Below are 27606 nucleotides of genomic sequence, written 5' to 3' on the forward strand. Positions count from 1 at the left end.
GAGGAAAGACTGACGGGCGCCTTTTTTTCTGCCTTATTTCAATAAAACTTTATTGCTGGACGAGTGCTAGTAGCCACTTGCAGAGGGAAGCCTTGGTCTCAGGCAGGTTCTTGCTGGTTCCGTGTCAGCGCTAAGCGGCCTGAGTTGTGGACTTCGGGCTGTACCGGGTGCCTGAGGGGAGAGGAGAGCTGCAGTAGAAAGAGAGAGGGAGAAGGGAAAAAGCGGGTGGTGAGGAGGAGAGAGGAAGGAGACAATAATAGAAGTTGAGCTGCAGAGGTCAGCTGGGTAGTGCAACCCCTGAGTTTTCAGAAGGAGGAAGAGGCAAGAATGGAAAAGGTAAAGGAAATAATAGCTAACATGTTTTGAGTGCTTACTGTTGATCGGGCATCTTAAAAAAAATTTTTTAATCCCATTGAATCCTCGTGCCTATAGAGCGTCCGCATTGTGATTCCTGGACACCATCTGTCATGATTATAACATATGCTTGAAGAGTGATGCTTTCCTGTACATTGCCTTTTAATTCCTGGGGAAGGAAAAAAATCTTAGGTGGAGGGAAGGCACATGTTATTATTCTCATTTTACAGATGAGGAAATTGAGGCTCATCAAAATTCAGAGTTCTGCCTGGAAGACAGGTCTTTTAAAATCCGGAGCCTTCTTTCCAATTCACCATGATACTTGAAGGAAAAAATAATAAACAACTAACATTTCTATAGTATTTTATAGTTCTCACCGGACTTGCAGAAGGTCAAGTGAGAGTAAAGTTAATGACATTTTGGAGGCCTTTGTGTTAAGCACTGAGGTAAGAGCTTTACTTACTTCATTTGATGCTTATAACAATCTATTATTGTTTCCATTTTCCAAATAGAAAAACCGAGGCCCAGGGAAGTTAAGTAATTTATAAGTAATGGAGAGAGGGGAAAAGAACATAAATTAAGAGAAAAGTCATAGAACTAACTTGCAGACTTCTGCAGCTGAAGGGACTTTAAGCTCAAAGCTTATGGTCCACATGGCTTGGTTTATGATAGAAAATGAGAAGCAGAAACAGAGAAAGGAAGGAGAAGAGGAAAAAGAATGATGAGGAAGAGGCAGAAGAGGATAAAGAAAAAGAAGAAATAAATGAAAGATGACATATGAAAGTGAGAAGAAGGGAGCAAAGGCTAATAAAACATTCCAAAGGTTGAAGGAGCCAAAGAATTTATGAGTCCAACCTTATCCATTTAAAGAGGGAAGGATAGATAAACTACAAGTTTCTACTGTACAGCACAGGGAACTGCATTCAATATCTTATAGTAACCTGTAATGAAAAGGAATATATGTATGTACATGTATGACTGAAACATTATGCTGTACACCAGAAATTGATGCAACATTGTAAACTGACTATACATCATTAAAAAAAAAAAAGTCAAAGACCTAAAAAAAAATAAAGAGGGAAGGAAAAAGAAAACTATGAGGAAAGAACAAGAAGAGGGTGAATGTATGTTCTATTATGTGCCAGGTCTTTACTTGCTCAACTTTTTTAAGACTTTTTTTTTTTTTGAGAAGTTTTGGGTTTACAATAAAATTGAGAGGAAGGTTCAGAGATTTCCCATATACTCCCTGCTCCCACACTTGCATAACCTCCATCATCAACATCACTCATCAGAATGGTACTTTTTTTTTTTTTTTACCAAGGATGAACCTATATTGACACATAATCACCCAAAGTCCCTAGTTTACCTTCAGGGTTCACTCTTTGTGACATACATTCAGTGGATTTGGAAAACTGTATAATGACAGATATCCATCACTGTAATATACAGAGTATTTTCATTGAACTAAAAATGTGTATTGCCCTAAAAATTCTCTTGCGTTATGCCTATTTATCTCTTCCCACACCCCACCCCTGGCAACAACTGATATTTTTAGTCTCCATAGTTTTGTCTTTTCCAGAGTGAGATTGAGTAGGATTCATACAGTATGTAGACTTCTTAGACTGGTCTTCTTTCACGTTAAGTTTCCTCCATGTCTTTTTATGGCTCAATAGCTCATTTCATTTTTGTGCCAAATAGTATTCCATTGTCTGGATGTACTACAGTTTATTTATCCATTCACCTACTAAAAGACATCTTGGTAGCTTCCAAGTCAGCGCAATTATGCATAAAGCTGTTATAAACATCCTTATTCAGGGTTTTGTGTGGACATAAGTTTTCTATTCCCTTGGGTAAATACCAAGGAGCACAATTGCTGGATCATATGGTAAGAGTATGTTTAGTTTTGTAAGAAACGGAAACTGCCAAACTGTCTTCCAACTTGGCTGTACCATTTTGCATTCCCACCAGGAATAAACCAGAATTCCTTTTGCTCCATGTCCTCACCAGCATTTGGTGTTGTCAGTGCTTCAGATGTTGCCAATCTAATAGGTATGTAGTGGTATCTACTATCATTTTAATTTGCATTTCCCTGATGATATATGTCTTTTTTTTTCTATGTTTTTTTTTTTGGGTGGTGGTGAGGTAATTAGGTTTTTGTGTTTTGCGGGGGGAACTTTTTTCTTTCTTTTTGTTTTTAACTTTTTTATTTTTTTTGACTTTTTAAAGTAAATTTTATGTTTTTTCAGCTTTCATAAGATATAATTGAGATACAGCACTGTATAAGCTGAAGGTGTACAGCATAATGACTTGACACATATATATATTGTGAGATGATTGCAATTAGTTAACACCCATCACCTTATATAATTACAAAAAAATTTTCTTTCCTTGTGATGAAAACTTTTAGGATCTACTCTCTTAGCAACTTTCAAATATGCCAACACAGTGTTTTTTTTTGTTTTTTTTTTTTTTACTATAGTCATCATGCTGTACATGACTTCCCCAGGACTTCCAGTTGTTTATTTCATTTTTTAGTGGAGGTACTAGGGATTGAAGCCAGGACCTCATGCAGGCTAAGCACCCACTCTACCACTGAGTTATTCCCTCACCACTTCTGATGATACATGATGTGGAGCTTACCATCTGTGTATCTCTTTTGTTGAAGTCTCTGTTAAGGTCTTTGGCCCATTTCTTGACTGGGTTGTATGTTTTCTTATTTCTTGAGTTTTAAGAGTTCTTTGTGTATTTTGGATAATAATCCTTTATCAGATGTACCTTTTGCAAATATTTTGTTCATCTGTGGCTTGTCTTATAATTCTCTTGATATGGTCTGTCTCAAAGTGGAAGCTTTAAATTTTAATTAAGTCTAGCTTATCATTATTTCATTCATGTATCATGTCTTTGGTGGTGTATCTAAAAAGTCATACTCACAGTCATCTAGGTTTTCTCTTATGTTATCTTCTGGGAGTTTAATAGTTTTGAATTTTACATGTAGGTCTGTGATCCATTTGAGTTAATATTTATGAAGGGTGTAAAGTCAGTGTCTAGATCTAGATTTTTTTTTTTTTTTTGCATGTGGACATCCAGTTGTTCCAGCATCATTTGTTGAAGAGACTATCTTTGTTCTGTTGTATTGCCTTTGCTCCTTTGTCAAAGATTAGTTGACTATATGGGGGTCTGTTTCTGGGCTCTCTGTTCTATTCCATTGATCTATTTTTTTTTTGTCAATATACACTGTCCTATTACTATAGCTTTATATAGTAATATAGTATTTATAGTAAGATTTGAAATCAGGTCATGTGAGTCCTCCAACTTTGTTCTTCTCTTTCAATATTGTATTGACTATTCTGTGTCTTTTGCCTCACCATATAACCTTTAGAGTCAGTTTGTTGATACCCATAAGAGAACTTGCTGCAGTTGTGATTGAGATGGTATTGAATCTGTAGGTCAAATTGGGAAGAACTGATCTCGACAACATTGAGTCTTCCTATCCATGAATGTGGATTATTTCTCCATTTAATTAGTTCTTCTTTGATTTGTTCATCAGAGTTTTGTAGTTTTATTCATAGATCTTATATATTCTTTCTTAGATTCATACTTAAGTATTTCACATTTAGGGATAGCTAAATGATATTGTGTTTTTAATTTCAAATTCCCCTTGTTAATTGTTGGTATACAGGAAAGCAGTTGACTTTTGTATAGTAACCTTTGTATCCTGCAACTTCGCTCTAATTGCTTATTAGTTCCAGGAGGTTTTATGTTCTTGTTCATTCCTTCAGATTTTCCACATAAATGACCACGTCATCTGTCAGAAAGATAGTTGTATGTCTTCTTTCTCAATCTGTATACCTTTTATTTCCTGTTCTTGCTTTATTGCACTAGCAAAGATTTCCAGTATGATGTTGAAAAGGAGTGGTGAGAGCAGATATCCTTGCCTTCTAGTTGATCTTGGAAAGCTTTGAGTTTCTCACTGTGAAGTGTGCTATTAGCTCTAGGGGTTTTGTTTTTGGTTTTTTTGGTCGTGTATGTTGTTGTTCAACTTTTTATTTAATCTTTACAACAACCCTTTGAGGTGCATATTTAAATATATATATATATATATTTTTTTTTTAGGGGAAAGGTAAAATGGCTTATTTACTTATTTATTATTATTATTTTTTTATTTGATGGAGGTACTGGGGATTGAACCCAGGACCTTGTGCATGCTAGGCATATGCTCTGCCACTGAGCTATGCCCTCCCTGCTATGGTGCACATTAATATCTCAATTAACATATGACGACACTGAGGATCACAGAAGTTAAATAATTGTTGAAGGTCACCAGTATAAGTGGTGGAACTGAGATCCATATACAAGTTTGTCTGACTCCAACATTATGCTAGGAAAGAGAAGACAAAGCAGAAATGAAAGAGAGAAGAGAAGGAGAAAGGTATTCTGAGATCTCCTCCTAATTCAGCGTTACACTAGTTGCGACCTTTGCAAATCGTGCCATCTTGTGGTGTCCCCTTTTCTGTATCTGCAGAGTGAGAGATAAAGGCCAGTTCTAATTCTGATGTTTTACATTCCGTTCCGTGAGACAAAGAAGTATAAGAGGAGAAAATGAGGGAACAATTAGTAAATAGAAAAGGAGAATTTGGAGAAATAAAGGAGAGAGGGTGGACTAAACAGTGAGATTAGAAAGGGCAGAGAGAGAAGAGGAGGAGGGGTAGATGTGAGAAAGAAGAGCACGGACTAGAAATGAGGAAAGAAGAGGGGAAAGTGGGAAGAAAAGTACAGGTCTCCAAGGGAAGGATGGAGCTAATTAAACTTAAGCAAAGCCTAGGACTTAACATTTATTCATTCATTTGTTACTAAGTGACAGTTATGTGCAAGGCCATGTGCCAGGCGCTGTGTTTTTAATGCTGAGGATAGAAAACAAGATGTACTGAAATAAAGCTTGAGAGACTGACTGACGTCTAAGGGGTCAGTCACATAATAAAATATTCATCATCGATTGAAAAGAATATATTTAGCACCTCTTATGCCAGGCATTGTTCTAACTGCTAGGGATACAGACAGAATACGTGCCCTCATGGTATTTACATTCTTGTGGTGAGACTCAGGCAATAAATACATACATCCACACATAAGTGGTCAGGAGGTAATAAACTTATAAAGCAAAACAAAACAAGGAGGGGGGATGGGGAATGCAGAAGACATTTCCTATTTTATATATGGTCGTAAGGAAAGGCCTCTCTGATAAGGTGACAGTGGAGAAGAGAGTTTAAAAAAAGAAAAAGGAGCAAGGCAGGAGAGGATGGTGGTGGCTCAGACGAAGGTGGTAGCAGTGGAGGCGAGAAGTTGTTGGATTCTGAAGTTAATTTAAAGCTAGGGTGAACAGAATTTGCAAATGGATTAGTTGTGAGCTGTAAAAGGAAAAGAAGGAGTTAAAAATTACATCCTGCAGGCAAGTTGCACCAAACTTTCAAAATGCAGGTCGTTTTAATCTTATATAAACTTCTTCAGAAAATAGGAAAAGAAAGGACACTCCCCAGCACTTTCTATGGGGCCAGGATTACTCTGATAACCAAACCGGAAAAGGGCAATACTAGAAAGGAAAATGACAAGCCAACCTCACTTATTAACAGAGATACAAAAATCTTCAATAAAACACTAGCAAACTGAATCCAGCAATGTGCAAAAGAGATAATACACCAAGACTAACTTGAATTTATGTCAGGAATTTAAGGGTAGCTTTATATTACAAAATACACTTATTTTACTCATCATATTAATAGATTAAAGGAAAATCACAATCATCTCAATAAATATAGAAAAACCATGTGATAAAATCAACATTCACTTTTGGCTAAAGAAAAACTTTTAGAAAAGTAAAAGGGAAATTGTAAATCTGATGAAGAAATGCCTGGTGTCAACAATTCTATTCAGTGTCATAACAGGGATCCTAGCCAGAGCACTAAGATAAGAAAGAAAAAAAAAAGTAAAAGGATTAGATAAAAAAAGAAACAAAGCAGTTACCATTTACAGAAAATGTGAAAATGTGACTGCATATGTAGAAAATTCAAAAGAATCTACAAATAAATTATTATAATAATAATATAATAATTAACAAGGTTGCTTGATTAAGAAAATATAAAATCAACTATATATATATGAACAACAAACAATTAGATGATGAATAATTTTTAAATTACCACTTGCAGAGGCAAGGAAACCTTCCTACACTGTTGGTGGGAATGTAAATTGGTGCAGCCACTATGGAAAATAGTATGAAGATTCCTTAAAAAACCAAAAGTAGACTCACCATATGATCCAACAATCCCACTCCTGGGCATATATCCGGAAGAAACTCTAATTCAAAAAGATACATGCACCCCAATGTTCATAGCAGTACTGTTTACAATAGCCAAGACATGAAAGCAACCTAAATGTCCATCGACAGATGAATGAATAAAGATGTGGTATATATACAGTGGAATATTACTCAGACATAAAAAAGAATGAAATAATGCCATTTGTAGCAACATGGATGGACCTAGAGATTATCATACTAAATGAAGTAAGTTAAACAGAGAAAGACAAATATCATATGATATCATTTATATGTGGAATCTAAAAAAAAATGACACAAATGAACTTATTTACAAAACAGAAACAGACTTACAGACATAAACAAACTTATGGTTATACCAAAGAGGAAAGGGAGGGGGAGGGATAAATTAGGAGTCTGGGATTAGTAGATACAAACTACTACATATAAAATAGATAAAACAGCAAGGTCCTACTATATAGCACAGAGAACTATATTCAATAGCTTGTAATAATCTATAATAAAGAAGAATATGAAAAAGAATATATAGACATACAACTGAATCACTATGCTGTACACCAGAAACTAACACAACATTGTAAATCAACTCCACTTCAATAAAAAAATTACCACTTGCAATACTATGAAAAGTATCAAATATCAACTTATAAATATAACAAAATATGTATAAGACCCATATGTTGTGAATTTTATTATGAGACACTGAAGACCTAAAATAAATGGAGAGATATTTCACATTCATAGATTAGAATTCATAATATCATGAAGAAGTCAGTTCTCCCTAAAGTGATTTATAGATTCAGTACAATCCTAATCAAAATCCAAACAGGCTTTTTTGGTAAGTATATGAAACTGACAAACTGATTTCTAAAATGCATGGAAATGCAAAAGGTCAAGAATAACCTCTTGAAAACAAACAAGGTGGAAAGACTTGCTTTACCAGATACCAGGACACAATTACAAAGCCATGATAATTAAGATAGCGTAGTACTGGCACAAGATACAGACAGATAAATTGACCACTAGAACACAATACAGAGCTCAGAAACAAATCCACACGCATGGACACTTGGTTTATGATAGAGTTTGCACATTTGAGCAGGAGGGAAAGGACACACATTTCAATGTTGCTGTGACATCTATGTGGTGTAGATATCTATATGAAAATATAAAATTGAACCCTTATTTTAAGCCATGTATTAAAAATCACTCAATACTATGCTACAGCCTAAATGTCAGGGGCAAATTAAAAAAGGCTTTTGAGGGATGGAGGGTATAGTTCAGTGGTGGAGCATGTGCTTAGCATGCACGAGGTCCTGGGTTCAATCCCCAGTCCCTCCATTAAAATAAATAAATAAACAAACCTAATTACCTCCCCCCCCCTTTTTTTTTAAAAAGGTTTTTGGAAGTTAGTAAGAATTTAGTGATGAATTCAAGGTAGGGAAGTCTTTCTTAAGGATCAAATATACTGACCATAAAGGGAAGGATTGGTTCATTTGACTACATTAAAATCAAGAACATCTGTTAATCAAAAGACAAGCCACAGAATAGAAGGAAGCATTTGTAATATATATCACTGACAAAGGATGTGTCTGGGATGTATAAAGAACTAAAAATGAGTAAGAAAAAAATGCTAACAATACGAATTGTAAACATGAACTAAAGATTAGAACTTGCACTACACGAGGAAATCCACAAGGCCATGAATACGAAAAAGTGCTCAACCTTATTAGTATTAGTTTAGTATTAAAGAAATGCAATAATGAAATATCACTGTATCCACCAAAATAGCTAAAATTAAAGTTTGAAAATATCAAGAGTTGACAAAAATATGGAGCGAGAGATGTTCTCACACAAAATTAATGAGAGTACAATGAGGTTAAACCAGTGTGGAAAAGTTTAGCATTAATAAAGATGCCCTATGCCCTGATTCCACTGCAACATACATAACAAATACATATAGAATTATTACATATGTATCATCAAAAGCAGACAAAAGAAGCTATATTGTTAAGGCATGTACACACATACACAGAAACTATTAATAGCACGGAAGTGATTGCCATAAAAGTCAAAATACTACTTAACCTATGGTGAGGGCGGAATTGTGTGACAGAGTGAGGACACAGAGTTCCTTTCTGAGTACCAGCAAGATTCTTTAATTTGGCCTGGACGGTGGTTGCATGAGTATTCCCTCTATAAGTATTCTTTTATGAGTAGTCAGTATACTTTGTGCTCTTATTGCATGTCTTGATGTTATATTTCACAATAAAAATTGGCTTTGAAAAACATTTAATTCAATAACCATACATGACAGAATTCTTAGCAAACTAGGAATAGAAGGGGTCTTCCTTAACTTGATAAAACTTATTTAAATAAAAAAACTACAGCAAATATCTTTCTTACTGGGAAAACATTGTAAGTGTTTATTTTAAGTCCAGGAACAAAAGAAAGAAGCCAGCTATTACTGCTTGTGTTCAACATTGTACCAAAGGACCCGGCCAGCACAAGCAGAGGGAATTAAAGGCATAGTATTGGAAAGGAAAAAGCAAATAGGCATCATTTGCAGATGACATGATTGTCTTCATAGAAAATTCCAAAAATCTATCGAAAAATAAGTATACACAAGAGAGAGTTTATTAGGGTGGTTGTTGGGGGCGGTTATAGCTGAGTGGTATAGCATGTGGTTAGCATACACGAAGTCCTGGGTTCAATCTCCAGTACTTCCAATTTAAAAACAAACAAACAAACAAAACAAGTAGAAAGCCTTGGTTATTAAAAAAAAGGTGGTTGGCTCTAAAATCAATATGGAAAATTAATTGCATTTCTATGTGCAAAAAAAAAGAACTATTTGAAATGTAATCTTTAAAAATACCATTTACCATAAAAGAAAAGCAATAAAGTACCAGGAATAAATAAAATGGAAGATATGCATTAGCTGTATGCAGAAAATTACACAAGTTCATTGAAAGACATTAACGACCTAAATAAATTGAGAGATATCCCCAATCCTTGATAGGAAGTTTCTCTATCAAAAAATACTAGTTTGTCTCCAATTGGACTTTGTGTTCAATGCAATTCCAACCAAAGTCCTGCACAATTTGACAAGCTGATTCTCAGAGCAATAGCCAAGAAGTGACAAGGTGCTCCTGAAGAAGAGTGTATTGGCACAGTGGTGTTTGCTCTGGGAGATACCTAGATTTATTTTAAAGCTATGTGATTTAAGAAAGTGTGTTATTGGTGCAGGTTTTAAAAGCTGACCAGCAGAACAGAAAATAGAGTGTCCAGAAACAGATCCATGTATGTATGGAACTTTGATCTCTAACAGAGGTAGCAAAGCAGATCAGGCAGAAAGGAGGGACTATTTAATAAATGAGGCTGTGGTAACTGATTTTTCATATTAAAAAATGAACAATATATACCATAAACAAGACTTTCTTAAAAATGGAACACCTAACTATACAACCAAATCAACTGAGGTGTGAGCCAAATGTGGTCACAGGAATGGAGAAACTGTTATATTGGTTATTTCCAAATGATGAGATTTGGAGAGTATTTTCCCCCCTTAATCTGTATTATTTGAATTTTTAAAATAAACATATATAACCAGAAAAAAAGAAAAGAAAAGAAAGAAAAAAGAAACCCTTATAACACACAAAACACAAAAATCAACTTCAGGTAGACTTAGAACTTAAGTATAAAGGGCAAAAGTTTAAAAAAAAAGTTTTTAATGGAGGTATTGGGAATTGAACCCAGGACCTTGTGCATGCAAAGCATGTGCTCTACCACTGAGTTATAGCCACCCAGTAAAATCTTTTGAAGAATATGTAAGAAAATATTTTTCAGACCAGGAGGGTAGAGAGTGATTTTTTTATGTAAGATACAAACAGCATAATCATAAAATGAAGGATTGATAAATATGCCTTTATTAAAATTACAAATCTCTGATAATCAAAATATGTCATGAAAAAAAGTGAAAGGAGAGGTCACAAATATCTTCATGAAGAAGAAGATATTTGCAGCACATAAAACTGACAAAAGATTAGTATCCAGAATATATAACGATTTCCTACAACAATCAGAAAAATACAAACAACTCAAATAATCAGGCATTTCCCAGAAGATATAACTCAAAAGGCTAATGCTTATATAAAAAGATACTCAACTACATTAGAAGTTAGAGAAATGTCAAATAAAACCACCATGAGATATTATAATACACCTACTGGATTGGCAAAAATTAAGAAGTCTAAGAATATAAGTGTTAGAGAGAACATAGATCAAGGGGAACTCCAACACTGATGATAGGACTTTAAATTGAAAAACACTTTGGCATTATTTCTCAAAGATGATTGTTCTCATATCTCACAACTTAGCAATCTCACTGCTAGATATGTAGTCTAGAGGAATTCTTGCTCTTATACAGGAGACACAATCATGTTCATAGCAACAATGTTTATAATAGCAAAAAAAAAAAAAAAGGAAATAATTCATAAAGAAGAATAGGTAAATTATTGTATGTTTGGTGTATCACACTGTGGTACATTACATTCTAGTGAAAATATATGAACTCCAGCAACATGCAACCATATGGACAAATCTTGTAAATATTCATATTGAGTGAAAAAATAAACATGTACCGAAAGACTACATATAATGTGATATCATTTTATAGAGCCTGAAAATGAGCAAGACTAAGCAACATATTGTTTAGTTGATATCTGTTTGTGAGAAAATGATATTTAAAAAGCAACGGAAGTCAGCAGAAGGAAAGAAATAATAAAGATCAAGGAGAAACTAAATAAAATAGAGATTTAAAAAATCAGAAAAAAAATCAATCAAACCAAGAGTTGGTTTTTTGAAAGAGTAAACAAAATTGACAAACCTCTGGCCTGGCTCACCAAGAATAAAAGAGAGAGGACACAAATAAACAAAATAAGAAATGAAAATGGAGAAATTACAACTAACACCACAGAAAAACAAAAAACTATAAGAATACTATGAACAACTATATGGCAATAAATTGGACAACCTGGAAGAAATGGACAAGTTTCTAGAAACATACAATCCATCAAAACTGAATCAAGAAAAAATAGATCATTTGAACAGCCAATCACTAGAAGTGAAACAGAATCAGCAATGAAAAAACCTCCCTACAAACAGAAGTCCAGGACCAGATGGCTTCACCGGGGAATTCTATCAAACATACAAAGAAGAGCTCATACCAGTCCTTCTCAAACTCTTACAAAAGATTGAAGAGGAGGGAATACTCCCAAACTAATTCTATGAAAGTACCATCACCCTGATACCAAAGCCAGACAAAGACATGTAGTTAAAGAAAACTATAAGTCAATATCATTGATTAACACAGATGCAAAAATCCTCAACAAAATATTAGCAAACAGAATCCAACAGCATGTAAACAAGATTATACATCATGATCAAGTTGGGTTCATCCCAGGGACACAAGGATGGCTCAACATACAGAAATCAATCAATGTGATACATACACCACACCACATCAACAAGAGAAAGGGCAAAAATCATATGATCATCTCAATAGATGCAGAAAAAGTATTAGATAAAATTCAACACCCATTTATGATAAAAACTAACGAAAGTGGGCATAGAGGGAACATATCTCAACATAATAAAAGCAATTTATGACAAACCTACAGCCAGCATGATACTCAGTGATGAAAGTTGAAAGCCTTCCCACTAAAATCCGAAACAAGATGAGGATGCCCACTCTCACAAATTCTATTCAATATAGTATTGGAAGTCCTAGCCACAGCAATTAAACAAGAAAAATAAATAAAAGGGATCCAAACTGGAAAAGAAGTAAAACTGTCACTATATGCAGATGATATGATATTGTATATAGAAAACCCTAAAGGCTCCACAGAAAAACCACTAGAGCTGATAAAAGAATTCTGCGAGGTAGCAGGACACAAAATTAACATACAGAAGTCAGTTGCATTTCTTTACACTAACAATGAAATACCAGAAAAGGAAAGTAAAGGAAAAAATCCCTTTTAAAATTGCATCCAAAAAAATAATATACTTAGCAATAAATCTGACCAAGGAAGTGAAAGACTTTTATGCAGAGAACTACAAAACATTGACTAGGGAAATTAAAGATGACTTAAAGAAATGGAAAGATATCCCATGTTCTTGGATTGGAAGAATCAATATTGTTAAAATGGCCATACTATCCAAAGCAATCTACAGATTTAATGCACTCCCTATCAAATTACCCAGGACATATTTCACAGAACTAGAACAAATCATAATAAAATTTATATGGAACCAAAAAAGACCTAGAATTGCCAAAAAATTACTGAAGAAAAAGAAAGAGGCTGGAGTAATAACTCTCCCAGACTTCAGACAATACTATAGAGCTACAGTAATCAAAACAGCATGGTTTTGGTACAAAAACAGACATATGGACCAATGGATCAGAATAGAGAGCCCAGAAATGAACCCACAAACTTTTGGTCAACTAATCTTTGAAAAAGGAGGCAAGAATATACAATGGAATAAAGACAGTCTCTTCAGTAAATGGTGTTGGGAAAACTGGACAGCAGCATGTAAATCAATGAAGCTAAAACACTCCCTTACACCATACACAAAAATAAACTCAAAATGGATCAAAGGCTTAAACATAAGACAAGATACAATAAACCTCCTAGAAGAGAATGTAGGCAAAACATTACCTGACATACATCTTAGCAATGTTCTCCTAGGGCAGTCTACCCAGGCAATAGAAATAAAAGCAAGAATAAACAAATGGGACTTAATTAAACTTTCAAGGTTCTGCACAGCAAAGGCAACCATAAGTAAAACAAAATGACAGCCTATGGAATGGGAGAAAATTTTTGCAAATGAAACCGACAAAGGCTTGATCTCCAGAATATATAAGCAGCTCATATGACTTACAAGAAAAAAACAAACAACCCAATCAAATCACCCAAGACATTTTTTCATAGAACTAGATTAAATAATCCTAAAATTTATTCAGAATCACAAAAGACCCAGAATTGCCAAAACAATACTGAAGAAAAAGAATGAAGCTGGAGAAATAACCCTCCCAGACTTCAGACAATACTACAGAGCTACAGTTATCAAAACAGCATGGTATTGGTATAAAAACAGACATATGGATCAGTGGAACAGAATAGAGAGCCCAGAAATAAACCCATAGACTTTTGGTCAATTAATCTTTGACAAAGGAGGAAAGAATATGCAATGGAGTAAAGATAGTCTCTTCAACAAATGGTGTTGGGATAACTGTACAGCTGCATGTAAATCAATGAAGTTAGAATATTCCCTCATACCATACACAAAAATAAATTCAAAATGGCTTATAAACTTAAACATAAGACAAAACACTATAAACCTCTTAGAAGAAAACATAGGCAAAGCATTATCTGACATATATCTTAGCAATGTTCTCCTAGGGCAGTCTACCCAGGCAATAGAAATAAAAGCAAAAATAAGCAAATGGGACCTAATTAAACTCATAAGCTTTTTCACAACAAAGGAAACCATAAGCAAAACAAAATAACCTACAGAATGGGACAAAATATTTGTAAAAGATGAGACTAAGAAGGGCTTAGTTTCCAGAATATATAAACAGCATATACAACTTAATAATAAAAAAACAAGTCAATCCAAAAATGGGCCAAAGACCTAAACAAGCAACTCTCCAATGGAGACATACAAATGGCCAATAAGCACATGAAATAATGCTCAATATAGCTAATTATCAGAGAAATGCAAATCAAAACTACATGAGGTACCATCTCACACCAGTCAGAATGGCCATCATGAAAAAGTTCACAAATGATAAATGCTGGAGAAGGTGTGGAGAAAAGAGAACCCTCCTACACGTTGGTGGGAACGTAGTGTGGTGTAGCCATTATGGAAAACAGTATGGAGATTCCTTAAAAAACTAAAAGTAGAGCTACCATATGATCCAGCAATCCCACTCCTGAGCATATATCCAGAGGGAACTCTAATTCGAAAAAATACATGCACCTCAGTGTTCATAGCAGCACTATTTACAATAGCCGAAACATGGAAACAACCTACATGTCCATCGACAGATGACTGGAGAAAAAAGCTGTGGTGTATTTATATAATAGAATAGTACTCAACCATTAAAAATAGTAAAATAATGCCATCTGCAGCAACATAAATGGACCTGGACATTGCCGTTCTAAATGAAGTAAGCCAGAAGGAGAAAGAATACCACATGATATACTTATATGTGGAATCTAAACAAAAGACAAATGAACTTATTTACAAAACAGAAACAGACTCACAGACATAGAAAACAAACTTACGGTTACGGAGGGAGAAGGGGGTGGAAAGGGATAAATTGGGAGTTTGAGATTTGCAGATACTAACTACTATATACAAAATAAATGAACAACAAGTTCATACTATAGAGCACAGGGAACTATATTCAATATCTTATAGTAACCTATGGTGAAAAAGAATATGAAAACTAATAGATGTATGTATATGTAGGACTGAACTATTATGCCGAACACCAGAAATTGACACAACATTGTAAACTGACAATACTTCAATTAAAAAAAAAGGGAATAATTTTTTCAAAGTGGGGAAAATATTATAGGGAGGAGGCAGGGGGATAGGAGGTTGAGGGATTATATAGATGCAAGTTATTGGTAACTTTATAGTCCTTGGGTAGAGTGGTGAGTTCACAGATACTCATTTTATTTTGCTCCTAACATATATACTAGTATCTTGTGTAGCAAAATATACATAATTATATTTATATATAATACAAATACGTATTACACTTGTGTATATACATCTAATAAAGTTGAACAAAAGAAAGTCCTAGACAGCTACAGAGACTTTTTTTTTTAAAGGATGATGCCAAGATTTTCATCCTGATCAACAAGAAGAAAAGAGATGCCACTATTAAGAGATGAAATGCTGAGGGAGGGGCAGGTCCACAGTTGAATGGAAAAGTCTGGGACAAGAGAAGGGGCTGAGCTGGAGATTACATTTTAGGAGTCATCAGATATGTGATCAGACTGAATGTGATCTCCTGGGGTGTGACCACCCATAGCGCAGAGAGCCAGGATACTGGCAGTCAGGGAGATGGAGAGGAATCAGTAAGGGAGCCTGTGTGGTGGGACAAGATCAGCACAGTGTGCGTAAAAGTCAGGTAAGAAAGTGCTTCTAAGACAGGGGAGGGAGGGTACAGCTCAGTGGTAGTGCAAGCTTAGCAGGTGCCACATCCTGGGTTCAATCCCCAGTACCTCCACTAAATAAATAAATAAATAAACCTAATTACCTTCCCCTCCAAAAACAAACAAACAAAAGGATGTCATCTAAAACGAGGGAGGGTATAGCTCAGTGGTAGAATGCATACCTAGCTGCACAAGGTCCGGGTTCAATTTCCAGTACCTCCATTAAAAATAAAGAAATAAATAAAAACCTAATTCCTCCCCCTCAAATTTTTTTAAATAAATAAAATGGGACATGATCACCTGTATCAAAGGCAGCTGATCACCAAGTAAAATGAGACTGACAATTGACCTCTGGGTTTAGAAATAGAGGTCACAGGTGGCCTTGACAAGAGATGTTTCAGCAGAGAAGTTTGGGCAGAAGCCCATCAGCAGTGGGTTCAGGACAGTTTGGGAGTCCATCCCCACGTCAGGATACTGTGAAGCTCCTATTCATGGATACAGCAAGACAGCAAAGGCACACCAAGTCAAAAAGGGAAGACATCGACCCGCGCACACGGTATGCCAACTTTACATCAAATACATGAGGAAGTAAGAATTTGCATTACTATTTGCCTGTGTGGGCATAAAGAAACTCTGGAAGGATACAGAGAAATTCATCTCGTTGCGGCAGGGGTGGGAGCTGGAAAGACAGTGGACCAGGTGAGAATGAGGAATTTCACTACCTACCTTTTTGTATACATGTGAATGTATTACCAATTCAAAATAATAAATTACAAAAAGTAGAGTTTAATTAAGTTGATAAAAGAGAAAGAGAAGGAGAGGGAGGAGAAGTGGAAGAGATGGTGAGCAGAGCGCATCTTCTGAGATCTTTGCTGGTACAGGAAGCAGAGAAGGGCCAGCGCTGGAGGGGAATGTGGAGCTAAGGAGGGTTTGTTTTAAGCCTAAGCTGCAAGAAGTGACAACATGTTTACCTGCTGCTGGGTATAATCAAGCAGAGAGGAGGAGGTCATGCTGCGGGAGAGGGAGGGACAGTTCCTGAAATGATGGCTTTGGGTGGCTGAAAAGGCCTGGGATCTCCCTCAGCAGGAGAGGTGGGGACTGAGACTTGGTGATATAGAAGTGGGGAAGTTCTCTTCTGCCTGCTTCTATTTTCTCAGAAAAGCAGCAGGCGAGATCATCAGCTGAGAGTGAGAAGAGTTCAGAAGAAGGACATCTGAGAACAGGTAACAGACAGAAATTTACCCTGACAAATACTGGGAAGCCCCAGTGAGCCCGGAAATAATGATAAAGGTGCCAGCAGAGCCAGACACAGGGAGAGAATTTATAGACCGTGGAGTGTGGGAAGGTCCTCAGATTCATCTGAAGACACGTGTATCACTTCGTATTTCATTGTCTCCCTCGCTCGAGTCTAAGTTCCATGAAGACAGTGATAACTTTGTTCTTTGTCTCCACTGGGCCCCAGGCAGTAGCTCAGTATCCAGCATGTAGTAGGTGTTCAAAAAATAGTCATTGAAAGAATGAATGAATCAAGAATACTAGAAATAATTCATAATGACCCAGAGTCATCAGCGTAAAAGGCATTTACACAGGTAGTGAATACTCACTTGATAAATTTGACCCACACCCATCACAGAACGAGTCCTCTTACAGCTTATCCTCAAGATGCACAGGGCTCAGTGGGACCCAGGGCACGGTGTGATTTGCACACCCTGCCTCACACGGCCCGGTTTGCATCCAATGTGCACTGTCTGTCTGCCTGTCTCTCTCTCTCTCTCTGTCTCTCTGCCACTGAGAGACACCAGGAGGAGGGCTCTCTCACTGTTGTCTGACCTCAGAATTATGGGCTGTCAGGGACAGACAAGCAGGAGGCAGCGGCTGCAGATGCTGGTCAGAACAGTAGGTTTCCTTCCGGGAGGCAAGAGTGTCAGGCTAATGATAGTAATAACGTAGGAGATGAGGGGTGAGCATCTGGAGGGGTGGGGGTGTGAGGAGAGACTTGATTTAAATGCTTTAAATTCAGCACAGGGCAGAGATCAGGGAGGGCAGGCAGACAGAGAGGAAAGGCAGATGGAGAGCAGAGGGGAGGCTGAAGAGTTCAGAGTGGGCAGGGGTCCCAGGTGAAGTTCACTAGGCGATCAGTATTGAGCATCTACGAGGAAGGACACCAGGTGAACAAGACCAATGAGGTCTTTGTTCTCCAGTGTATGTGTGGGGGGGTGGACAATAAACAGTAAACAAATATAAGATCATTTCAGAGAGTGATGACTTGAAAAGATACTGATGAGACAGAGTGCGTGGCTGAACAAGAGGGAGCCAACCAGGTGAAGATGCGGGGGGCGGGGGCAGGCAGAAGATTCCACGAAGAAAGAATGAAACATGCAGGGGTGCCAAGAGAATGATCTCAGATGTTTAGAATATCAAGAAGTTCGATCTGGTGCATTGTTTGAACATCGAGAAGTACTACCTGGAGGGCCACTCCTAACAAGGAGTTCAGATTTATTCCAAGTGCAATGAAAAGCCACTGAAATATTTTAAACAGGCAAAAGCATGATATGATTTAGATCTTTTAAATATTACTAGATATTATGAAGACTAGTTTGTAAAGGGCAAGGGCAGAAGCAAGGGGCCAGCTAGGAAGCCACTGCACTATTCCAGATGAGAGATGATAGCTTAGACCAGGATTAGAGCAATAAAGGAGAGAAGTAGATGGATTCAGGATATATTTTGGATGCAGAGCCCATAAGACTTGCTGGTGAATTAGATACAGGGTGGGAATCAGCGAAAAAAGGGAAAGGGAGGAAGGATGTTTCCTAGGTGTTTAGCCTGAACAAGTGGGCGCTGTCATGTCCCAGGATGGGGAACACCAGGAGAGAAATGGACTGGCAGGGGTGGGGGTGGGCTGGAGGGTAGGAGGGGTAATTCAAGACATCTATTTTAGCCATTAGCTTCTCATGACTATTAGACATCCAAGTGGAGATGTCAAGTAGGCTGTTGGATAAATGAGTCTGGAGCTCTGGATATAAATTTAGGATTCGCTGACATTTACATAGTATTTAAGCCCTGGGACTGGATGACATCACTGGACACAGAATGTGGAACGAGAACAGGGCCAAGGACTAATACCCAGGAAACTCTAACATTTAGAGGTCGAGCAGAAGATGGAGAAGGAAAAGCCAGCGAGGAGGAAGGGAAACTAGAAGAGTGTGGTGTCCTAGAAGTGCAACCCAAATCGAACAGGGTAACATGAAAGAGGAGGGTGGGTTAGGATAGGGTGAGAGTGGGGGCAGGGGAAACTGCTTTTAATAGAGAGGAGGTGAAACTGGACCTAAGTGAAATTTTAATGAAATGAGTCAATTATTGTGAAAAGCCAGGGGAAAATATTCCAGGCAGTGAGAACAGCAAGTGCAAAGGCCCTGTGGCAGGTTAAGAGCCTCTAATTCTAGGAACAGAGATCAGGTCCAGTGTGGCTGGGGCATGAAAAGTGTTAGGAAGGGAAATCAGAGTTACCTGGCAGCCAGTTTATATAGGGCCTTGTAAGTCACAGTAAGGAGTTTGGATATTCTGAGTGCTAGAAAAGCTGAGTAATGCAACTTGGTCTACTTATTGTAAAGATCATTTGGGTGGCTTCGGGGAGAATGCATCATAGCAGGGCCAGAGTGGAATCAGAGGATCAAGTCATTGGGAAAGCCAAGGATGGTGCGAGGTCTTCACCCCCACCCTACCCCCACCTCATCCCCCAGCACTCTTCAGCAGGGGCAAAATAGTCGGGGACACGAGCTTTGGGTGACTCAGAATCTCAGAAACTGGGACAACCATAGGTGTCCATGGAGTTGGGGTGAAGGGTGGAGAAGCCCACCACAGGAACCAGGGAATCGGACAGTCGCTCACCCTCCGCCGCCCTCTCCCACCCTGCACCTGGGATGCAGCTGGGCGCGACTCTGGAGGCACGGCAGCTGGAGGGTTAAACCGTGTAGGAGGGGGAGAGGCGGAGACCGAGAGCTTCAAGCTGCCGCGCCGAGCCCAGCCGAGCCGAGCGCAGCCCGAGCCGAGTCGAGCCGAGCATCTCCCGCCGCCGCCGCCGCCGCCGCCCCGCGCCCCGGGCGCCCGCCCCCCCCACCCTCTCCAGCACCCCGTTGCCGGCCGAACCCCCCGACCATGCTCCGTGCCCCAACCGCTCCCGAGACCCCCCAGCCTGGCGCAGCCTCGAGCGCCCGCAGCCGCCGCGCCGCCGCGCCAGGCATGCAGGTGAGCGAGAGGGCCCCCCCCCCGCCCCCACCCAAGGGAGCCCGGCCCTGCGCTCCCGGACTCCGCGCCTTGCGCCCCCGCCTCTCCCGGCGCGGTCCCTCGCCCGGCTCAACCCTCCAGCCTCTAAGCGCGTCTTCCCCGCCGTGCTCGCCATCCCTCCGCGGGTCCCGACTGCATCCTGCCCTCCTGGCGCAGCGGTCACCATCCCCGCGGCTGCCTCCATCCCGCCTTCGGCTCGGCCCCCGGCTCCGTGTATTCTCCTGCCTCGGGTTCCCTTTCTGCTCTCGGCGCTCGCTCCCGTGCAGTCCCTTCCTCAGCGTTTGCCCCCTGGTCCTCGTTTACCCCCTGGTCCTCGTTTACCCCCTACTCTTGTCGCTTTCCATTCCTGTCCGGGGAGCGCGGGCCTGCGGGAGGGGTGGGTTGGCGGCCACGCTGGGGATGGAGCCGGGTTCCCCCAGCCCGAGGCTCCCGCCCCACCCCCAGCCCGTCTCCTGCGCACAACAGGTCGGTGAGGAGCGAGGGGAGGGTGGGGGTGGCGCGCCAGCCGGGGACTGCGGGCTTCCTGGAGGGGGTGACTAAGAGGGTGCAGGGTCCGGGGACTGGAGTTGACGTTGGTTGGGAGATGCACAGACGGAGAGGCGGGTGGGTCCTGGAGTCAGCTGGCCACAGATGTCCCTGGGAGCCCTTTTCCGCTTCACTGGCTCACACTCCTTCCTTCGTCCCTGCAGCTTAGCTCTCTTCCCGGGCCCCTCTCCCTTCTTCCCACCAGGCTCCCATCCCTGCCTCTCTCCGTAGCTCCGTATCCCTTTACGTTTGAAGAAACAATTTCCAACTCCTCCATCTTTGCTGTTCCCGTTTTCCGTCCCCCATCCCTTCCTCGTCTCATTTTGTCCTCAGCACCCTGTTCTCTCCTTTCCCACTTCCTTCCTCCCTATCCCTGGTCTCCTCCACTCCTTTCCTCCCTTCATCTTCCCGTCTCCACTTCCCGTCCTGCCTGGACCTTTCCTTCCTCCTCCTTCTGCCCTTCCCGCTTCTTCCCCGGCTCCTATGACCCCTTCACCCTCTGTTTCCCTCCCTGACCTTTCTTCCGGCTGTCCCTCAGCATCCTCCAGCTGCCAGTCTTCTGTGCGCCCCCAGTCCCTTCTTTGAAGACTGACCCCCACCCACTTCCTCTTCACCTTTCTCCTGCCTTCTCATGCCTCCCCAACCTTCCCTCTCTCAGCCCATCACCCTTCACATGTCTCCACCCAGCTCGCTTCCCGAGTCCCTTCCACACTCTCCCATCTTATTCCCCTGTTATTCTCTGAGAGTGCTTAATGTCCAGATTTACACCCAGAATCCAGAGAACACAGGGTGTCATCATTCATGGGGAGCCTGCCCCCCCCATCCACCACCCTCAGCTCTGAGAACGTGTTCTCCTTTTTCAAAACCATCCATCCAGATTCTCCAAGGACTCTTTACCCAGGAGAGCTACATCTGAGGGGGTGGCCTCTCCCCAACTCTACCTCCCCTCACAGGGCACCTATGCGTTTGGATGATTAAACGCTGAGCAAAAATGATATTCTGTAGTTTTCCTCCCACCCACCTCTCTCTCTCCTTCCATCCCTCCATCTCTTCTTCTCCTTCTCCTGAAGATGCAGATTCCTGGGGCCAACCCTAAGAGAAATGCCTCAGACTACAAGTAGGGTGGGCAGGCTGGGATGCTCCCCCCTGTGCAGCCACACGCTCGTTCACACACTCACTCAGATTGACTTCCTCTTCCCTCCCCCATTCAGACTCCCTCCCTCGCGGTAGGTGCTCAAGGAATCACAAGGTTCTTGGCTCTAAATTAAGATCCAAGAAAAGCTTGGAGCTGTGGGCAGAAGAAGTGAGAAGGAAGGAAGCCGGAGAAGTGAGGGTAGACCCTGGGGTGGGGAGCTAACAGGGACCTGGGAAGTTGCAGACAGGAGCTGGGAGATAGACAAGGGACAGAGTTTTTCCCTCAAGAGGATGCTAAGCAGCCGTGGGTCCTGGGCGGCAGCAGCATAGCTGGCAGCCGCAGCTGGGAGGAGAATGGGGGTGAATGGTGGATGAATGGGCTGGGGAAGTACTCAGGGCAGGGTTGGAATGTGATGAACCCTCTCTCCCCCAGTAAAGGCTGAAAATCCGGGTCATCGCTGAGGAAGATCTCGGACATGAAGTCCAGGATGTGGTAAGTTTGGCACAGCAGAAGGACCTTGGAAGCCACTTTCCCTGAGGTCTTGGCCCTTTCCCTCCTAGACCCACCCAGGGTCTTCCATCCTGAGGGCTAGACTCTAGGAAGATGGGAAATGAGGCCATTTTTCCCAAGGCCCACCTGCTTTTGGCACAGAGACTTGGAGGGAGGCAACCCGGGAACTCTGGTAGCCCATCCTCCTTACACTTATGCACAGGATGGGCTTGGTCTCAGCCACCTTCTTTCCCTTCCCGCAGGCCTGCACTGCTGCTGTCCCATCTCCTTCCTCTCTGGCCACTGCTGCTGCTGCCCCTCCCACCACCTGCTCAAGGTTCCTCCTCCTCCCCTCGAACCCCACCAGCCCCAGCCCGCCCCCCCTGTGCCCGGGGAGGCCCCTCGGCCCCACGCCATGTGTGCGTGTGGGAGCGGGCACCCCCACCAAGCCGATCCCCTCGGGTCCCAAGATCTCGTCGGCAAGTTCTGCCAGGCACTGCGCCCCCTGCCACCCCATCAGGCTTTGAGGAGGGACCACCCTCGTCCCAGTACCCGTGGGCTATTGTATGGGGCCCCACAGTGTCCCGAGACGATGGAGGAGACCCCAGCTCTGCCAATCCTGGATTTCTGCCTCTGGACTATGGTTTTGCAGCCCCCCATGGGCTGGCTACCCCACACCCCAACTCAGACTCCATGCGGGGTGATGGAGATGGGCTCATCCTGGGAGAAGCACCTGCCACCCTACGGCCGTTCCTGTTCGGGGGCCGCGGGGAAGGTGAGTGGGAGTTGGGGGAGCTGGTAGGGATGTGAGGGTTGGGTGGGAGGCTGGTTGAAGACTCCAAGGGCAGCAATAGGGGCCTTGTCTGTTAGCCCTTCCACAAACGTGTCGGGTGGGCAGTATGCTGGCACAGGCGGCCGAGATGAAGATGCAGCTGAGCCTCAGAGGAGTTCAGGTCCACCAGAGAAGACAGATGCGTAAACACTTGGGGATGAGTCAACGTAATAAGTGCTCTAAGAGAGGCATGCACAGCATGTCTTTAGGAAAAGAGAGAAAGGAGAGACTGCTTCTGCCTGGGGAGTAGGACACCTTCCAAGAATTGACATTTGAGCTGGACCTTGGAAACAGTGGGAGTACTCCAGGCAGAGGAACACCGCAGCTGAACGGCCCTTCAGGGTGACATCTTGGCTCAGGGAGGGCTGAGACAGGGCCAGTGGTTTGGGGGTGGGGCCAGGACAGAGATGGACATGTCCACCCCCTAGCTTCTATGCAGAGAGAGAGGTTCTCTCTGACCTTGGAGCCTCCTGATCACACGCATGCAGATTTGGGGAAGTGGAGAAAAAGGATTTGGGAGGAAAAGAGCTGAAAACTCTGGGGAAAGCTGATAATAAGAATAAAGCGGGGGCTTGGGAAAAAAGAAAAAAGGAATAAGGCAGGGAGGCGCCAGAGAAGCAGAGAGAGAGTTGGGTGATGTGGATTCAAATGGCAACACTCCTCCTAACCCCACCCCCTGCCCCTCTTGGCTCCCACCACCTCAGGCCTCCCTAAAAGTTTCTCCCTACCCCTCCAATCAGGTGTGGACCCTCAGCTCTATGTCACAATTACCATCTCCATCATCATTGTCCTCGTGGCCACTGGCATCATCTTCAAGTTCTGGTAAGGGGGGGTGGTGCTGGCAGATGGGGACTGAGTTTTTGGCAATGTTTGGCTGGGAGAGGGGAGGGAGCAAGGGCAGCGCAGCAGTTTTGCCAGGGGTGGGACAGAAGGTGGAGGAAGGCAAGAACTTTGCGAAAAGAAAGGAAGGATTTGGGTCGGGGGAGCAGTGAGGAATGAGCAGATTCCTTCTCTCGGGGAAGTACAAGGGTAATGGGAGACATGGGGGAATCACTTGTGTGCACGGAGGTGGGGGGGCTTTGGTGGACATCCCTTGGTCCCCATTTCCTCCAAGACCCATTCTGCCATGCCCCTTCTTAAGGCTGCCTTGGGCAGAGGGAGAAAATCTGGAGCTTTCTTTGCATGCATTTAATAACGGGTCACTCAGTCCTTCACACTTTACTGCGAGAATCATTAGACTCAGGCGTCCAGATCATTAGTTGACTTTGAACTAGAACTAAACCTGCCAGGCGCCTGCTGAGGAGAGAAATGGCTCTTCTGGGTATGCAGGGGGGAGGGGGCGGTTCTGGGGGAATCTGTGTGTTGATGGGGAGGAGGTACTCATTCTGTGGATCTGCACCAGGTAGGAGGGTGGTTTAGATTCCCGAGCCCCCTGGGGATAGGGGGAAGTGGTTTGTGGACACGGTCTCAGAACATGCAGTGTGGGGAACTGTTAAAGGCCGGTTTCTTTGCTGTAGGATGTTGGGGGTACCTGGGGGTGGCTGGGGGTGACCAGCGCTGGAAGCCCAGGTTGGGGGCTTCTTGAGTGTGTAAGAACTTCCTTCCTTCCGGTGCACCAGCTGGGACCGCAGCCAGAAGCGGCGCAGGCCCTCAGGGCAGCAAGGTGTCCTGAGACAGGAGGAGAGCCAGCAGCCATTAACAGACCTGTCCCCAGCTGGGGTCACTGTGCTGGGGGCCTTCGGGGACTCGCCTACCCCAACCCCTGACCATGAGGAGCCCCGAGGGGGACCCCGGCCTGGGATGCCCCAGCCCAAGGGGGCTCCAGCCTTCCAGTTGAACCGGTGAGGGCAGAGCAAAGGGATGGGGGGGTGGGGAGGGGAGGCAACTCAGGGCTGTGATTGGGGTGCTCCCTTCCGGGTGGGTGGGGAGGAGGCAGACCTGGCCCTCCGCAGGAGACTGCACCTCTCCTGTCTGGGGGGACCCTTCCGTCTCCTGCTCTCTGTGGATCTGTGTACTGGTCTCACACTGCCATTTCACTCCACTCTGCCCTTTTTTATTTCCTCCTTTATTTTCCCTTAAGGCGGGGAGGTTTATTTATTTGCTTATTTTTTTAAATAGAGGTACTCAGTGGTGGAGTGCACGCCTAGCATGCACAAGGTCCCGGGTCCACTCTGCCTTCTTAACCATGATCCTTTTCTCCTCTTGGACTGCCCTTTCGATTCTGGCCTGCCTTTTGGTTCCTGACTGTGCCCTTTCCCTTTTCCTCTCAGGATTCCCCTGGTGAATCTGTGATGCTCCCCAATGCTGGGGTGCCACCAAGCAGGAAGCCAAGGGGCTGGCAGAGCCCCCATCCCGCTGAGGGCAGGGCGGCTGTGGGAGCTGGGGCTCCGGCCCTAGCACGCATCTCGGAACACTCATTAGCCCACAGGCGAGCCCACCTGCTTACTCTCCTTTAGGTGGGGGCCTCACATATCTGTGGCTTCTGGTCCCCCATCCCCACCCTTGCACACTCACATGAAAGCCTTGCACACTCCTCTCTCCCCTCACAGGCCATTGCACACCTGCTCATGTACAGCCAGTCTCCCCTCTACAGGTCCCTCCATCCCCTCTTCTGTTTCACACTTTTCACTTTCTCTTCTGCCCCCTTCCTCGCCCAGCCCATCACTCAGGGGTCTGTGGGTGACTCCCGCGACCTCTCATGCCTTTCCTGACCCCACGTCGTGGTGTTGTGTGTCGTGCCCACACTCCACCTCATGAACCCCACTGTTGGAGTTTCTCTGGCCCCTGCATGCTGCCCTGGAGGTGGGTGGGAGGTGAGCTGGGGGCTCCTGGGGCCCCCGTCTGTCACGGTCCCATCCCGGTCCATATGTTTCTCTGTCTCCCCCATCCCACCCTGAGGGTGCGCTCATTACCCTGAGGGCTCCCCATCACTGTGGGAATGGGAGTAGTGAGGCCTCCAGACTCCTCCCCCGCCCCCTGCTAAGTTCTGTTGTCTGGGAGATGGCTTTTGGGAGGAGTCACTTGCTGCACTACATGAGAAAGGGGCTCCCACTTGCCCTTCCCTGCCTCCTAAGTCCCTGCTGTCTTGTCTGTCCTGGCTGTCTGTGTATGTCACTCTGGAACTCAGAGCCCTGAGCCAGCCCTCTACTTCCCAGCATCCCTGAGGGCCTCCCTAACTCCACCTAGGCTGCCAGGGACTGGAGCCAGCTGGTTCAAGGCCATTGGGAGCTCTGCCTCCCAATCCACCTCTCCCTCTCTCCTTCCCTCCCTGCCTCCTTGGTTCCTCCACATTCCCTCCCTCCCTCCACCCCGACCCCTCAGGTTTGTCCTGACTTCTCACCACTTTCCCACCTTCCTTCCTTCTTTCCTCTCTTACCTGGCTCCTATGCTGTGATATATATTTTTGTATTATCTCTTTCTTCTTGTGGTGATAATCTTGAATTCTTGTGGGATGTAAGTTTCAAAATTTTCAAATAAAGCCTTTGCAAGATACCCGAGTCCCCTGGCCTTATGAGCCCCACAAAGAGGAGAGCAGGGGCGATGGGCAGCCAAGAGGGAGGAAAAGAAAGATGGTGGTGACCCCTCTGGACCTGACATGACCTGGCCTGGTCTGGCCTGGAGTTGAGATTTGATTTGGGGGCTTTGACTTGGGGTGGGACGGAAGGAAGAGACGCTGAAAGGAGCATTCGTGACGAGGAGCAGCCGGAGCAAGAGAGACACTGGAAGAGTGGCTTGTTACTTGCCAGAGGAGGTCAAGGGAGACCATGAGAAAGGAGCAAGAAGAAAAAGGAAACTCCTGGTGAAGGACAGGCAATGGCGCAAGCAAGAAAAGGAAGAGGAGAGTGCTGATAAGACAGATGGAGGGTGAAGGGCAAAAGGAGAAGAAAAAATAGAGCAAATGGGAGAGATGAGAGGGAGCCGCAGGAAAGAGGCTGCCCTGCTTGCTTTATTTTCATCCTTGCTCCCTAACCTGCCCCCACCCACAGCTGCCCCCCAGAAGTCCTGTGGTTAGCTTTCATTAGCTTTCTCCGCTCTGCCCTAAGACAGAGGCACTGCTGGGGTGTGGGGGTGGAATTGAGGGGTGTGTTTGGAGAAGGGAACACAAGCTGCCCAGCTGGGATCAGTCACCTCTGAGCCCCCAATTCTAGGTTTGGCTCTTGTAATAGCCCTGCAAAAACCCACACAACAGCCTCTCAGCTGTTGCTAGGCTCTGTTGCCATGGTAACTACTCAGGTCCCACTTCTCCCCCCACCCCCATCTGTGCCCCACTTGCTCCCTGGAAATGGGGGAGCTCTGGGGAGGAGAGGAGACTGTAATGTGCAAGAGGGCAGTCTGGGCTGCCCTGGCCTGTTTGCCTCCGCGTGTTTATTTTTGCAGCTAGAATCAGGAACGTCGTCTGTGTGGCGGCAGGTTCGTGTTTTAGGGG

The 27606-nt window shown here is 43.3% G+C and overlaps 1 protein-coding gene across 3 annotated transcripts; it reads left to right on the plus strand.

Moving 5' to 3' along the window:
* The first annotated feature begins 51 nt into the window (after window positions 1-51).
* PIANP (PILR alpha associated neural protein) lies at window positions 52-27079 on the plus strand. 3 transcript variants are annotated; one of them, XM_032473265.1, is made up of 9 exons: window positions 52-336; window positions 2323-2403; window positions 17073-17138; window positions 19842-20160; window positions 22292-22351; window positions 22612-23123; window positions 23921-24002; window positions 24800-25021; window positions 25451-27079. In XM_032473265.1, exons 5-9 carry the CDS (start codon window positions 22335-22337, stop codon window positions 25470-25472), a joined length of 855 nt encoding a protein of 284 aa, XP_032329156.1. In that variant the 5' UTR covers window positions 52-336; window positions 2323-2403; window positions 17073-17138; window positions 19842-20160; window positions 22292-22334; the 3' UTR covers window positions 25473-27079. The 3 variants fall into 3 exon arrangements, with proteins under 3 accessions (XP_032329156.1, XP_032329157.1, XP_032329158.1); XM_032473266.1 differs by lacking the exons at window positions 52-336; window positions 2323-2403 and adding an exon at window positions 16591-16614; XM_032473267.1 differs by lacking the exons at window positions 52-336; window positions 2323-2403; window positions 17073-17138; window positions 19842-20160 and adding an exon at window positions 20252-20664.
* The last annotated feature ends 527 nt before the right edge of the window (window positions 27080-27606 follow it).

Source organism: Camelus ferus, chromosome 34 (assembly GCF_009834535.1).
Source record: "Camelus ferus isolate YT-003-E chromosome 34, BCGSAC_Cfer_1.0, whole genome shotgun sequence".
NCBI lineage: Eukaryota > Metazoa > Chordata > Mammalia > Artiodactyla > Camelidae > Camelus > Camelus ferus.